This window comes from Theobroma umbraticum, unplaced genomic scaffold, assembly GCF_002168275.2.
Source record: "Theobroma umbraticum cultivar Fairchild unplaced genomic scaffold, ASM216827v3 scaffold_55.0, whole genome shotgun sequence".
Classification (NCBI taxonomy): Eukaryota; Viridiplantae; Streptophyta; class Magnoliopsida; order Malvales; family Malvaceae; genus Theobroma; species Theobroma umbraticum.
This window is the reverse complement of record NW_018397270.1, coordinates 4,481,042-4,497,264: the sequence shown is the minus strand read 5'-3', so window position 1 is coordinate 4,497,264 and position 16,223 is coordinate 4,481,042. Positions and strand designations below refer to the sequence as shown.

General features: G+C 36.0%; 2 protein-coding genes across 4 annotated transcripts; one reads left to right on the top strand and one right to left on the bottom strand.

Moving 5' to 3' along the window:
• The first annotated feature begins 398 nt into the window (after positions 1-398).
• On the top strand, positions 399-10,372 carry CTEXP (kinase family with ARM repeat domain-containing protein). 2 transcript variants are annotated; one of them, XM_021441274.2, is made up of 21 exons: positions 399-635; positions 794-892; positions 1,330-1,481; positions 1,690-1,762; positions 2,720-2,842; positions 3,412-3,520; positions 4,070-4,149; positions 4,341-4,422; positions 5,354-5,493; positions 5,589-5,699; positions 5,845-5,961; positions 6,089-6,178; positions 6,826-6,879; positions 7,068-7,142; positions 7,325-7,400; positions 7,527-7,626; positions 7,719-7,788; positions 8,485-8,558; positions 8,825-8,934; positions 9,096-9,362; positions 9,743-10,372. In XM_021441274.2, the coding sequence occupies exons 1-21, from the start codon at positions 510-512 to the stop codon at positions 10,024-10,026; spliced, it is 2,412 nt and encodes an 803-aa protein (XP_021296949.1). In that variant the 5' UTR covers positions 399-509; the 3' UTR covers positions 10,027-10,372. The 2 variants fall into 2 exon arrangements, with proteins under 2 accessions (XP_021296949.1, XP_021296950.1); XM_021441275.2 differs by having other exon boundaries at positions 401-635; positions 9,746-10,372.
• A 56-nt stretch (positions 10,373-10,428) lies between these two features.
• Positions 10,429-15,969, bottom strand: ETG1 (E2F target protein 1 (ETG1)). Of its 2 annotated transcripts, none has more exons than XM_021441276.2 (13): positions 15,572-15,969; positions 15,334-15,441; positions 14,926-15,051; positions 14,514-14,558; positions 13,570-13,689; positions 13,296-13,448; positions 12,843-12,923; positions 12,602-12,715; positions 12,201-12,403; positions 11,885-12,020; positions 11,447-11,674; positions 10,971-11,038; positions 10,429-10,868 (listed from the first exon to the last, which is right to left on the bottom strand). In XM_021441276.2, exons 1-13 carry the CDS (start codon positions 15,857-15,859, stop codon positions 10,754-10,756), a joined length of 1,785 nt encoding a protein of 594 aa, XP_021296951.1. In that variant the 5' UTR covers positions 15,860-15,969; the 3' UTR covers positions 10,429-10,753. The 2 variants fall into 2 exon arrangements, with proteins under 2 accessions (XP_021296951.1, XP_021296952.1); XM_021441277.2 differs by having other exon boundaries at positions 10,430-10,868; positions 12,843-12,917; positions 15,572-15,968.
• Positions 15,970-16,223: the final 254 nt, after the last annotated feature.

Genomic DNA, 16,223 nt, shown 5'->3' with positions numbered 1-16,223 from the left:
AAATTTTATAATATATACTCCTATTATTTATTATTTAATATGTCATATTAGATTTTTTTTGTGAATATTAATAATTGGTTTTGGATATTAAATATTAATTATTAATTATAGTCGGATAAAATATGAATAGTTAAATTTCAATTAAATTCGAGTTCGGTACCTTAAAAATGAAAAAAAAAAAAGAAAAGAAAAAGAGAGATGGATATTAATTGAATTAAGCTGGGCCAAAACTCAGCCCACATGAATCTAGATTCAACCCCAATATGTGGTCACCGAAATGAGGGACTACCAGAGCTTCGTGAAACCGCGAAGCACAGAATTAAAGGAAAAAGTAATTTGTCGAAATTGCCCCTCCACTCAAATTGTTCTCTCTTAACACACAGCACACTTTAGCAGATCGAGCCTCTCTCTCTCTCTCTCTCTCTCTGTCTGTTGGGATCATCATCGTCGTTGTCGTCGTCCTCAATTTCCGATATCATAATTGATTGGAAGAAGAGGAAGCGGAAAACATGTTTAAATTCTTGAAAGGAGTGGTAGGGGGATCTGGAACGGGCCTCAAGGATCTACCTTACAACATAGGGGATCCTTACCCTTCCGCTTGGGGCTCTTGGTCTCACTTTCGCGGCACCTCCAAGGTAACTTCGCCGGATTTTCGATTTTATGCTTAATTCAAGCTTAATCACATTGTTCTGCTCGGTGATTACGTAGCTTAACTCGTCAGTATTGGATCTTGTGCTTGAATCAGCCTTTTTTTTCGCTGCAATTTAAATGTTTTTCTTTCTTACCTTGTTAGGATGATGGATCTCCGGTGTCTATATTTTCTCTTTCCGGTAGTAATCCGCAGGATGGCCATTTGGCTGCTGGTCGAAATGGTGTCAAGCGTCTTCGAACTGTAAGTAACTGTACTTGTTGCCTTCCTGCTGCCGCAATTCATTAGGATTATGAGGTCAAATGCTTTCGCCAAGTTCTGTTTCGTTTTGGCTTTTTCTATTTGCCGTTTGTTAGAATAACGAAATTGGCTGAATTTCATCATTAGTGTCAGTATAATTGTTTCATTTTTGAAACCTAACAAGATTAAATTTGTAATTGATATTTCTTCAAAAGCCATTTGCTTTCTATATAAGAAAAAGCACACACACATATAAACACTTTTTGCTTATTGTTCTTGCTTTTAGAAGCAGCAATCTGGTAGTAAAATCAACAGCCAAAAGTGGGGTATCAGTTGTCTTTGAAGTTATTCTCTCCATTCCAATGCATAATGGTCTTATTGGTTATATACAATAGTTGCTGGATTTGGGCCTTGAAATAAGCTTTTTGCTCCTTTTACAGGTGAGGCATCCAAATATTTTGTCATTTCTTCATAGTACTGAGGTTGAAGCTTTGGATGGCTCTACTACAAAATTTACCATCTATATTGTCACAGAGCCTGTTATGCCATTGTCTGAGAAGATCAGGGAACTAGGTTTAGAAGGTACACAAAGGTATATCCACTTAACTGCACTTAGTCTTCTGCTTGTTCTGATGCCCAGAATGCTTAATATATATTTTAGTTGCTGACATTGGAAATAAATTATGCCCTATTTGAAATTTTGTTTTCCCCTTGTGAGGCGAGCATACATAGAATATTGAGAACATTATTTGTTGTTTAATACCTTGATAAATTTAGATTGTGAATTCTTTTTTTGGTAGGGATGAATATTATGCCTGGGGGCTGCACCAAATAGCTAAAGCTGTGAGCTTTTTAAATAATGACTGCAAACTTGTAAGTATTGCAAACTAGTTGCAATTTTAGATCTTTAGTAACAGAAATTTTAAAAATGCTTAGTTATTTAATATTCTAAATGCCATCAACTGTAGATTTAGTATATTTCTGACATGATTGCTGGAAAAGAGTCAGTTATCATATGAGAGATTGAGCAACTTGTGTCCTGTATATAATATGAAGCCATTAATAAATTCTTCTGTCCATGCACTAATACGCATCAATGTACTTGCCATGATAATCAAAGGATTTGTGTCTTGCATTTGAATTGCTCATGATTATGTGAGAGCAATTAGCAGTTCGTATCTCAGGGAAATTGCTTTCTACATTTGAAATAGACCGCATATGAATCATGATATATGGTTCTATGGACATACAATAAAAGAATTTCATTGCGTGCTTGTGTTTTTCTTTTTTCCTTTAATATTAATTAAACCAATAATCATTTTAAGATGGACCAATTATTCCTATTATTTTTTAATTTAGTTTTTCTTTTGGAATTTCTTTTCACTGTAAATGTTGTACACTCATTGCATTCACCAAAACAAAGACGTACAGTCAGGCGGTTCTCCAACTTACCTGGAAGTTCTTTGATTCTAATGTTTTCTGTGCTTAGGTTTACCTTAAGTAATTAAGTTGAGTGATCTTGTAGTTTGTTAACATTCTATGCAATTATAACATAAACTGAAATTATGTTGAAATATATTGCATTTATGGAAACTATGCCTAGTGGCCAGTGTGCATGATGCAAGTCTTTCTGTTTAGGCCTCAATGAATGCACGGTTTGAATATTATTTGTTCCCAATCAATCTGCTTGCACTTGGTTTTGAGGTTTTCCTGTTGCATGTGAGGGTCATTGATCTAAAGTATATTTGTAGAAGCTGCTGATAGGTCTGGAATTCTAATCCACTCTTTCACTTTCAGAATCAATTTTTTGACTAGATTTGGATGGTACAGGTTCATGGCAATGTTTGTTTGGCAAGTGTTGTTGTAACACAGACCTTGGACTGGAAGCTACATGCTTTTGATGTTCTATCTGAGTATGATGGGGGTAATGAATCTGCTTCAGGACCAATGCTGGTAATACTTGTGTTTGGATGTGAGCCAAGTGTTTCAGTTATTTTTGAATCTCAATATGACGTATATATTATTCTAATCTTCCAATTCAAGTAGGTAATTTACTGGAATGAATTCTAAATATCTCCTTAAAGAAGATCCAAGCTTTTCTGAATTGTTTATTAAGGACACAAGACATAAAAGTAACTAATAACAAGAGATATAAAGTGAAGTGGTTTTAGTCCTGCCTACTTAGTTACATTAGTTATTGAATATTGGCATTGGAATTACTTTTAAATATTAAATTCAGGATAATTGCAGCCTATCTTATTTTTTGCAGCATCAAGATTTCATACATGAAATGTTTCATTCAATTGTTATACAAAATTTTTTATTTTGTGTTTTTGTATTTTAAATTTTCACTTTGCATAGTTTATGCTATGAAATCCTTTCTAGCAGACCAATCTCTCTCTCTTTTTTGTTTCTTTTTTTTTTTATGGACTCTCTAGGTCAACTCTTTGTTGTTTTTTTTCTGTCAAGACTGCCTTTCCAAAATGGATGGTCGAATTTAATCATGTTTTTGTTTTCATCAGCAATATGAATGGCTTGTTGGATCTCAATACAAACCAATGGAATTGGCAAAGTCTGACTGGGTCGCAATCAGAAAATCTCCACCATGGGCTATTGATTCTTGGGGTTTGGGTAAGCTTGTATTGTTTCTTTTGATGTATTGGTGTTATAAATTAGGTGGGTCAATGAGTGATCACTTTATTTGTGCTAATGCTTTGAGCATCCAGTTCTTATCATATTGATGTCTTGGTGTATTTATGACATGATATTACATTTTGAAAAGGAATGTTTCCTGGCATGGATTTCCTTATGTATTTTATGTTTGAGTTGGTACTGGCTGTTATGCATGCCTGTTAGGCTCCAGTATTGACTGAATAAGCTTAGCTTTCGAGGTTCATTTGGCTATGCTGCCAGTGGGCATTCATTTGCTTGTTTTTAAAATGAGATTTGTTTCAAATTTAAAAAATCTTTGCAACTGTCTTTTATATGCACTGTTTGTTACAAGGCATTCAAAAAAATATGTTTTCACATATGAATGTATCAATGAATCCTAAGTGGATGAATGAAAACAAAGATAATAATCATCAACTATTTGTGATTTGGTTCATGTTCAGTTATTTATCTGTTTCTTCTTCTATATGATTCTCTATTCAATTTGAACATTTTTATTTAATTTGATAGGATGTCTTATTTATGAGATCTTCTCCGGCATGAAGTTGGGCAAAACTGAGGAGCTGCGTAACATTGCTTCTATTCCAAAGGTTTGTAGCTCTTTTTTTAATGATTACAAGCTATGTACCAGTTACTTCCAGATGTGTGTAGCATACTTCAAATTAATGGCTATTATTATTGTTTGCATACCTGAGTTTGCATAGTGCTTGTTGGGTGCTTTCATTTTGGTCCCTTGCAAGGTTCATTTTCATATTCATCTGCCTACTTTCTTGTCTCACAGTCTCTGCTTCCAGATTATCAGCGGCTTTTGAGCTCCATGCCATCTCGCAGGTTGAATACATCAAAGCTTATAGAAAACAGTGGTGAGTGCTCTTTTTGAGTCTATTGTAGTTATGCCAACAGTCTCAGAAGTTTTACTAAAACAGGCTGCTTTATAAGCTGGAGATTCATCTTTAGTTCTTGGTCCAATTACATTAATTGTTGGCCTCTTTGGAGTAACATGGACTGTTCTTTATTCATGCAGCAGAGTATTTATATTATTTCTTGGTTGTTATGCTCTTCTTTTGGGTGGACTGTTGGTTCATCTATTATCCTCACTAAATTATTCTGAACTGTTTTCTTGGGTGTAATGCCTTCATTCTGTTATTTATATGTTGTGGTACTTTTTGTTTGAGGTTTAATTTTACTTTTTGAACGACAGTTGAAACTTTTTATGCATGTGTAACCTTTTATTTTTGGTTTTTACTATTATGTGGGAAGCATTGGGAGATGAAAGAGTATTAATCAGTTGATGAAGAAAATAGAATGAATGTTCTAAAACTAATCCTAACACCCCAACAAAAATTGTTAAAGTAGGTAGACAAATGAAGATCTGAGTTTGAGTTGTGGGAAGTCTTCCTAGATAAGGTGATGCAGATGGAAGGATTTGAGTATGGCTGTCATGGGTGTGATTTGTGGTGATGAAGAGAGATGGCACACTTTCGTGAAAGTAAAGTTACTTGGATGCTTTCTATTTAGAAACAGGGATCTTGTGATTCCTCATGATCATATTATTTGTCTTTTTGGTTTTTCATCAGAAGGCTTGGTAAGTGGCTATCTGTTTTATTTGGTGCTTCTGTTTAGTTCTTCTGAAGTCTGCCTTTTGAACTCAATGCCATCTCATATTTTTTCTTTGTGTATATAATCTTTTTTGCATGTGTTTCACCACTATTGCATTTGTTTCTAATATTCCTTCTTCTCTGTCATGTTTGTGCCTTGTGCTAATACCACATTCTAAAATGCTTTTATTGTCAGAATATTTCCAAAATAAGTTGGTAGACACAATTCATTTCATGGAAATTCTTAGTTTGAAAGACAGTGTTGAGAAGGATACATTCTTTCGCAAGCTTCCTAATTTAGCAGAACAGCTTCCTCGCCAAATTGTGTTGAAGAAGGTGCAACTTCTGAAACTCGAGTCTGATGAGTTAATAAAGACCAATCATCCATAATTTCAACTGCCAATTTATGATTGTGTAATCTGCTTCTGCAGTTACTTCCTTTGTTAGCCTCTTCCCTTGAATTTGGTTCGGCTGCTGCCCCTGCTTTGACTGCACTGTTGAAAATGGGTTCTTGGCTTTCAGCTGAAGAATTTACTCTGAAGGTCATACTCCTGTTCATTTCTGTTTAGTTTATACATGTGATTTTATTTTTGATTTACTTATAAAAATTCAGTTTGTGTTTAAACATGTAGACTTTTGCTGTATTACTTTTGGCTGACTGAACAAGACCTTTGTTTCTTCTTGCAGGTGCTGCCTACAATTGTGAAACTTTTTGCTTCTAATGACCGAGCCATTCGCGTTGCTCTCCTACAGCATATTGATCAATATGGAGAATCTCTATCGGCTCAAGTTGTTGATGAGCAAGTAAGCAAGCCACAACAGAGTGATGGCTTTTATTGTTCTATCTGATTCAAGTAGATTCTAGTTTACTTAAGTCGAACCCCTGATAATCATAGCAAATATTGATTTCGATTTGGACCTTTATAACTAGGTCTACCCCCATGTTGCTACTGGATTTGCAGACACGTCTGCATTTCTCCGGGAATTGACTCTTAAGTCCATGCTTGTATTGGCTTCTAAGGTATGCTCATCTTACTGGCTGGTAGCAGCTATGTTACTTGGATCTCATATTTTCCTATTGTATTGTGTCAATCACATATTGGACGATTCAAAGTAGACAAATGTTTGTGGGTATGATCCTCTAAATATATGGAAGAGCTCACAAAGAATTGAACATATTTGTCTTGGGCACACACCAGGTTTAACACTTGGAACCAAGAGCAGGCAACATAAGGTAGCATGACTCTTTTTGGGTGATGGAGAAAATTATGATTGTTCCAATGGAAAATACTCAGTGTAAAATGTTACAACCGATTTTTCAGACTTTCTATTGTCTGTTATTGTCAAGTTCCACCATTCCTAAGTGACCACTGCTGAAATGAGGATCTTCGGATGAGTGGCAGTAGAATAATAGATAAATATAGAAATGAATTCCCTATTATATGCTGATGGTCTTACGTATGTTTGGATGTGAACAAAGTAGGACAAACAATGTTTAAGAAGGTCTTATTGTGTGCAAAGTTCAATGGTTTTATTTATGTTGAAAGAGTTCAAGTACAATTTATTGAAAAAGAAAAGAAAAGAAAAACTCAAGGTTGAGTTTGAGATGAGCTTGTGATTTGATTGTGAGTCTTTTCTAACTGATGCTTTGCTTACTTTTCATTGCAGCTTTCGCAACGTACTATGTCAGGCTCTTTATTGAAATATCTTTCCAAGTTACAGGTATGCATAGCATTTCTCAATGTAGTGTTCTATGTTCTTTCTCTGGTTTATTATTATTATTATTATTGTTTTATTTATTTATTTTAATTATTACTATTAAGTTTCTCATTTAGTTTGTTTGAGGATTGCTTCCCCTTTTAACATCATTTGCTCCTTTATGTTCCATACATTGTGGCAATGTTTTGCAGGTTGATGAAGAGCCTGCAATTAGAACAAATACCACAATATTACTTGGAAACATTGCAAGCTACCTAAATGAAGGGGTGAGTAGATTCTAGGTCAATCATTCTTGAGTATTTTGAGTTACCTGACAATCTTATCTGAGATGTCAATTTTTGGTGGCATGATTCTCTTTGTTTTAAGTGTCAACTGTTCTGATTCATGTGAAAGTTTAATTAACAACCTCCTGTTAAATTGCCATCTTTTGGTTGACTCTAAATTGCAGACTCGGAAGAGAGTTTTGATTAATGCTTTTACAGTCCGTGCATTGCGTGATACTTTCGCTCCTGCCCGAGGAGCAGGTATATGTGTTTATAGCTAGTTTCTGATATTCTTGGTTTTGGAAATGCTTTCTTTGATTTTCAAAGCAATTGTCTTCTTGGTCTGTTTAAATGTCATCAAACTAATGTGAAATTATTTTGTGGCAGGAGTTATGGCTTTATGTGCCACCAGTTCTTACTATGACATCACTGAGATTGCTACACGTATTCTTCCAAATGTTGTTGTACTTACCATTGATCCTGACAGGTTATATTATTGTTGGACAGTTAAGTTATTGTTGCTTTTTTATTATTATCCCTCAAGTGTACATGAAGAATTTGCTCTTGTCTTTTAAGCAGTGATGTAAGGTCAAAATCATTTCAAGCAGTTGATCAATTTTTACAGATAGTGAAGCAATACAATGAGAAGGTTAGCTTTACCATCGTTTTTCCTCTCCTGCTGAATTTAGGAAAATGTGAACTGACTGTAGTTTTGGTGCTATCAAGCAAGAATTAAATGTTACATCATATATTTATCTTAACTGTCATGTCTTTTCTTGATCAGCATCCTATAGCATTCAGCATAAAATTTTCATCCTTAATGAAACAGTTTGCAGCTCCTGTTTTGTAGATTTTAAGCAGTAAATCACGATTTGAACCAGGCTAAAACTTCTTAGTATTTGGTGCTGCAATAAATTGATGTGGCTACAGACATCCTAGAATTGTTAAATTATAATTTTATGGCATTTTTCAAATTGCTGCAAGCAGTGTATGTCTATGTTTAGTAGGTAACCTTGTATTTATTTCAAGCATGCAGGCAACATGCAGTTAACTGTGTCTACTTTATTCAGTTACATACTGTTGCTTTTTGGTGTTTGTTTCTTATCTTTAGTTGACTCTTTGTCTTATGTTTTACTGTGGATGTTTTGATTCAGCTAATAGTGATGGCATATTTAACATTATGGTATTAGTATCATTGTCTGTATCAAACTGTTGTATCTTTATATGATGGTAAAAATATTTGAAATGAAAACTGAATATTCATGGGATGTTTTAAGCAATCTTTGCTATTGTCTATGGTATGGTATTTGTTATGGTGATTCTGTTTCTCTGCGGTTCTTTATAGAGTAATGCTGGAGATGCTGCTGGCACTACAAGTGTAGGTATCTCATCAATGCCAGGAAATGCTAGTTTACTGGGGTAAGTTGATCAGACCTTTTATACAGTAGGAGGGCCATATTGATTGCTATCCTCAAGAGGAACCCATGGAAATAGTGACCATAGAAACTTTTATGTTCCAATTTGTTTCCTTGTAAGGTGCATTAGTTCTTCTCAGCTAGCTTAATTAGTTAAATGATTTATAAAGGCAGGTCAAAAAATTGTTATAGCCACTTGATGGGTTATGTTGGTTCTCTTTGCCTAGGGTTATGTTTTGGGTGTTGAGCACTAAGTTTCTGACTTTGCAGATGGGCCATGAGCTCCCTGACTCTCAAAGGTAAACCTTCTGATCAAGCTCCAGTTGCTGGTGCCAATTCTGTCACTCCTGCAACTACCACAACCTCTACACCCAGCTCAGGTATTTGTTGCAAATTACGCAATTGATAAAATTGCTACTTGTTATTTTGGACCGGAGTTAACACTATGCTGCACTTTTGGTCTCTACTTTTGCCTGATCATAGGTGATTGTGTTCATTCAATTATTCCATCTCTAATGTTGGTTTTCGGTGACAATTTTAGGACTAATAGAAATACCAAGTACAGCACCAGTCCACCGTGTAAGTTCCAGTACAGACTTTGCCGATCAACCCACGCCTCCATCCCCTACTTCAACTGATGGCTGGGGAGAAATTGAAAATGGCATTCACGAAGAAGAGGACAATGAGAAAGATGGATGGGATGATATTGAACCCCTTGAAGAGCCAAAGCCATCTCCGGCCCTGGCAAATATTCAGGCAGCTCAGAAGCGTCCTGTGTCACAACCAGTTTCGCAGCCTAAACCACAAGGTAGTATTGTCCATTCAATTGTGGAATTTTGGAGTTGAGTTTCTAGTCTTAATGTTTATGGTCCAAGTCTGGAAATATATAACAAGTATATGCATAGATAATTCATGATGAATATGTTAAAATTGGATCAATTAATGAAGTAATAACCATAGATGATCTGGATTGCATTGAACTAGAAATCTGTGTTATTATTTAAATATGGAGTTGTAGACATTTTTTTTTTTTGGTTAATGTAGAAATGCCTGAAATGTTTTATGGTCATCCTTTCTCCTGTACATTAATTGGTACTTGAGTCTTTCTAGTTACTTGTTTAATGAGAGATTTGAGACATTGAGACAATATATTTATTGGGTGATTCTTTTTGTTTTTTTTCCTTTAAGCAGCTAAAAGTTTGCGACCTAAAAGTACAGTGAAGGTGGCGCAAGATGAAGATGATGATTTGTGGGGTTCTATAGCTGCTGCTCCTCCTAAAACTGCTTCAAAACCATTGAATGTGAAAACAGCTGGAGCAGCTGATGATGATGATCCCTGGGCAGCTATTGCAGCTCCCCCTCCTACAACCAAGGCGAAACCTTTATCAGCAGGACGAGGGAGAGGAGCTAAACCTGCTGCTCCAAAACTGGGTGCACAAAGGATAAACCGGACATCCTCATCTGGGATGTAAGTTACAAGCAAAAGAACACAAATGAAGGAAACGAAAAGATCAGGTTTTGTACATTTCCTCTTCTGGTGACTGGTTTGACATCAAAATTTAATGAGCCTTTGTCACCAAGTTGTATCTGCTACTTTTCTCTGGCATATTATTTGATTTGTAATATCATTCTTTTTTCACCAAATGTTGTTTGCTGGTCTTAACTGTCAATTATGAAGAAACTAGCCTTTGAAAGACTGGTGCGCAGTTTTGATCTTTGTATTGTTTAGGGAATTATAACTGAGCTTGTAAACAAAACTCTAATGTATTCCTTCCAAAGAATAATGGAAAATTCTCTGGCTATATCAGTTTCTGTTAACTTGTATGTACTGAATGGGGGTTTGTTTTGTCTAAAATCTCTCCTTAGTAAGCATTTATGTGTGCCATGAATGTCTGTTGGGTAAAGCTAGAAAGGCCAAAATGCAAAGAGTTAGATGTGTCCATTCCATTCCCGTTCCTGATCATGAGATGTATGAAACATTACTAGCAGTGTCAAAACATTTACAGTGATAGTTGACATTGAAACATGTAGGCAATGACATCTATGGAATGAAGGGAGTTGCATTTGATTGGCCTACACAGACATTTCAGCAACCTGCTTTTCTTGAACTTGAGGGCAAGAAAAGAAAGAAAAATTGGTCATGGTTACCCAGCATCAAGCTGAACCCTTTATTTTGTACTCCACCTGGTGACTTTGATTCTACTTGAGTCTCTCCATCCTCAGCCTCTCCAATTCCTTTACCATTTGCCAATGTTCCATTGACAGACTGGTTTCACCAAAACTTGTGGACACCAGTCGGGCCATTGTCATCCATCTGCAAATCATAAAACGAATATATGTTATGATTTTTAGGTGTTACATCAAGAATGGAAAATAGAATGCTAATAACAGCATAATCAATTACTCTGTTTCTAACCGGTTAAAATCTTGACTGCCCAAGCTCCGATCCGCTTGCCTTGCGGCGACCAAATCATCTTCTACCTCCTGTGATCAATGAGAATAGAAATTAGAAATGGCATGAGACCTCCCCTTAGAAAGAAAAAATTAGTAATTATATAATAAGCAACATCAGAAAGATTTCTGGTCACAAACTGAATTTAATTGATCTAAACCATCAACAATGATCAAATGCTCAACAACATTAACAGATTACTAAAGTGTCATTAGATACTAGGAGTCCATATATGAGATAAAGGTTCTCTCTTAGAACTAGTATGAGTACGGGTGAATCTGAATTTAAAATGCAATAAATTTTCATAAATCAGGGAAAATTTACCAAAAATGTTCCGATACTTCCAAGGCAGTGCAAGTTTTCAGGCAACAATTATAGGTGGGAGAACTGTATTGCACTGAATTACATGTTGGAAGTAATCAGGTCAATCTAAGTCATACCTTCTGCATTTCTGACCCAATGGAATATGGTAGTGATTGAACAGTAGCCAAGTACCATCTCCAAGCTTCCACTGCTTCTGCAACTGGTATTTCAGAGGATCCTAGAGAAGAAGGCTGGAAAGGTATGACTACATCAGCAGGTACAATGTTAGATTTCCCCTCAGAGAAAATAAGTAACTGGACATCCGCTGCCATTTCCATTTTACAGTACTGAAAGTCATACTCCACCTGAAACAAGCACATTTTGGTTATGAGTCAAACTTAAAACTGAGGTCAGACAGAGCAGAATTTCCCTAGTATAATTGTAGCTTTAAGGGAAAATACATATTTCAACTGCTTGCAATAGATAAACCACGCAATAGGCAGATTAAATGTCTGGAAACATCTGGGTTGTAGATTTACACACTAACATGCACACGTTTTACAGTGACAGCTTACTTTCTGAAACTCCACTAGATTTTTCAATAACTTTGTATTCTCAATTCCTTTAGAGTTGAGGGTTCCTGACTCTAGTTGGGTTTCATCAACCATTAAGTGCGAGCCCTCAGGTAGCTGCAGAACTCCACGTATCAATCTGCAACATTACAATGTGAAGCTATCAATAAATACTGAGAAAGCTCTTTCTTTTTTAGAAGTTATGATTTCATTTCGTGCGGGAGAAGCTATCAATAAATACTGAGAAATTGATGGTTGCTAGTTGCTTTCATATTGATTGCAGGCGGTAACTTAGTTACAAGAACATGAACAAGGATACCTGTTTGTTTGATAATCCCGTTTTGGGGCAAGAGAGGCAGTATTCAGATATTCCAGCGTGAGAGGTATGCAATGCGTGAACGGTAGGAGGTTTTTGACAGCTTGGCTAAGTCTAATGCCAAACACAGACACACTTTCTTTGCTTAAACCTATTAGATTTAGTGAGAGCTTCCCCACAAAAACATCAAATGCTCGAGCATGAACCTGTCCAAATGATCTTGTTATTTTCTCACATTCAGATGGGATGGGAAGAAGAGTTCTCAAGGAGACACAAAGAACATTTTTAGGAAAGAATTCATAACAAGAATTTGAGAGGTAATACATTAATTCACAAAAAGAGACTGCCACCCAACATAATATACAAGAAAACAAAATGATAATTATGGAGGAAATCAGTATTACCTTGGACAGAAGATGCAACAACATGAAATGAGCAGCTACCCCATCATTTCCAAGAACAGCTGTAAGATGCCTGAACAGAGCTTCTCTTATCTCTTTCACCAAATGTGGCTTTGGCTGCAAGAATCAAAGATTAAAAGTGAATAAGAGGAAGCAGAAGAGAAGACAATAGAAATTTAAACTGCAAACTTGTCAGTATCAGGTAGAAAATTAATGCGGCAACGCATAAACTTCTGTAATTTACCTCCATTATTGGGAAGCCTTGCAGAAAGTCATGGACAGCAAGCTTCCTATGTATAATACAGTGCAAGCGTGGGACCTGCAACTGGAAAGAATTGGTTAAAAATAACTTAAACACGTTTTGAACCAGACAATGCAATAAGAAATCAAACTATTTAGTTACAGCAAGCCATATACACAGAGCAGTAGTCAAAGCTTATGATGTACATCATGAATTTCTACCTACAAAGACTTGATCATAAAAATAATTGAATGTGATAAGACACATATAGGTAGTTGAAAATGTGGAGTATTTTTTGGGTGGTCATTCCATGATTTAATCTCAGAAAATACATTTTCATACATATAATCCTCAAAGGATTTCTGAACTGATTCGTCATTAAAGAATTAGTGGGCCTAAAACAATCTGTGCAGGTAATGAAGCCTCAAATGTTTCGTAGCTTGAAGCAGATAATACCTTATTAGGGGGCAAGTACACCAGTGCATCATCATAGAAATTGTTTGATAACTCATCATCCTTCTCAAGTGCAAGTTCTGAATCAAAACTGAGGACCCCAATAAACTCAACAACATCATTCAGCTTCAACTCTGACTCTGGAGAATCATATATCTGCATTATCAATATAAGAAATAATCAACCTTGATTCAAAAGGGAAGAATTAACTTTCACTCATCTATAGTTTGTCAGTGTATCTGGATGTATATTGGAACAATGAAATGAAATCATTTACCTTTACTAGACAAGGAAGGTAATCTTTGTCAACATATTGAAATGTAGCCATGCTGGTACAAGAGCTCCCAGTTTTAGAATCCCTAGACTCTGGTGAAGAGAAAGGAAATCCATCTTCTCTCTAACAAAAATAAAAAAAAAAATCCAATTAGTAAAAATCTTCCTTCAGAAGTAGCATGTAAAGATAACATTAATAAAAAAAAAAAAAAGGAATTCAAACCAAATTCTATGGACAATTCCAAAAAAAAAAAAAAAAACCTCATACCCTCAAGCAATGTGTAGTTTAGCCCTCCAATTTTAGGTCTTTTTGATGTAGCAATTGAACTCATAGATTTGGCTTAATTGAAATCCAATTTATATTTATCTGATGTGGAAAAATATTGTCAAAAAAACCTATTTCGTGGCCAAAATAGTCCAAAATTCTTTTTTTTATTATTATTCTTTACATATCTAAATTCTGATCAAGGAAATTTGTATGTTTATATATTCTACAAAATCCCAGAAAATAAACTTGATAAGATAGTAAAATGAAAAAAAAAATGCAGCAATGACAAAGATATGTCAACTTATAGGAATATTTGCTAAGGTTTGGGAATAGAATTTGGCTTTAGTAAAATAGTATGCCAACTTCATAGGGTCATTCATGGCAACTAATAGTGTACAGAGAATATGATATCAAGGAGTACAGATCCAACTACAGCAATAATGATGACAACACAGCATTCGGTTGAATGCAGCAATCTTTAAGCTCCAATGGTCAAGCTAAATAACATCTCTACAGAAGATAAGAAATTTCTTGGTTCTCAACAACAGCAAGACTTAAAATTTCACCTTTGTCGCATCAAATCTGATGCTCAAACAACAAACAGATAACATCAATACATAATGCCAAAAAAAAAAAAAAGACCAAAAAGCTATGTGCTAATGAAAGACATAACTTCTTACCATCTTCTTGGTAGTCGGAGAGCTTTTAACCTCATCATCATGCACCTGTAATTACATATAGTATCTAAATTAGATTAGGTAAGATACCAAATACATTAAAACACAATACAACAGGAACCAAAGAACTAGCATTGTTTTTGAGGAGTTCTAAGCATCTTAAAGATGGCCTAAAAAGATTTATAAGCATGTTCTAACCGAATGACCATACAATAACATGCCATACTATAATCTAAATCCTATCTAGTTTGAGGCAAAAACAAACACAAACAGAAGGCAAGACCATCACCTCATTTTCATAGAACACATAGCATTGAGACTACCCTATTTTTAGGACTGTAAGATTAGGCTAAGCAGTCAGGAGAATAATGAACAAGGAAATGAATAAATAAATAGTAAGGAGAGCGGGAACAACCACATCCATGGGATCATCTTCATCATCCATCCTACGCCGCTTCCCCCTGTTTTGTGATGACTGATCCATGCCTTGATTAAGATTCATTTCACAAGAAGGTTCAGTCCATGAACTCTGTCCTGGAACCTTTAAAAAGAAAAGCAAGAATACAGTCTCAGTTTCTACTTTCTTTATTTTGAAATAATAATACTGAAAAAAAGGTCATACCCACTGAACCATGAGACAATGGAGTAAACCATATTCCAATTTCACAGTATATCACCATTTAACAGCAAAAAGGAAATGAACCCTAAAATTTAAAACCATGAATGTACAATAAAGTATAACCTGATCAACATGAAAAACACTACCATTAACTCCAAAATCCTTCAAGAAACAAAGAAAAAGAGGTGGAGATAGAGAACTTACAGGAACACAGTAGAGCAAACGGCGTTCCCAAACACACATATCAGGAGAGGATCCCATTGGATATTGGGAAATATCCATGAACTTGTTGGTCCTCCATAAATACCCATCCTTTATTTAGCAAGAAAACAAGAATAGAGAAAACACAAAACCCATCAACTTCACATTCTTAAGGAATAGACAAAATAAATAAAGGCAAAATTTTTTAGCAAGAAAATGGAAAAAGATTACTTCTTGCTACCTTGTAAGCACCAGCATAGATTTCATTTCCCAGCATGTCCTGGATCATGCCCCGGTAACGGACAAGAGTGTAGGGCCGAACCCATCTCATAGTCTTTGGATTAAGGATGGGAACCTGGGAGAGCCCCGATTCCTGGAAGAGGAAATGGCGAAAGACGTCGAGGGCACCCCAGTCCTTGCCGTCAAAGGCGGAGGGATGGGTCTGGGTCCCTGACCCTATCGCCTTCTCGAATGTCAATCGGACGGCTCCCAGTGGGTTCGCCAAGCAATCGTACGGTGGACCACCCATCTCTCCCTCTCTCTCTCTCTCTCTCTGATCGACCGATTCGTTTGACACTTCCTCACTTGCCAAACTCAATTCGCCCGCTAAAAGTGAGAAGGTGGGTAGCTTTTCCCGCCCATTCTTCCCGCCATTTTGGCTGTGTGAGACTGAGATGCGAGGATACTGAAGTCGGCAATCCTAAAGAGCTTGGGTTACGGCCCAAATATATAAGACTCTGACCCAGGATTTCACAGAATGAAGAAAGAACGTGGGCTTAGAGGTCGGTTTGGTGGCTGACTAATGGAAATTCAACCTGGTCCAAAATCCTACTACTCAGGCCTGAAGGATTGCTTGGTTCGGTTAATTGAGCCCTTTTATATAATATTATAAT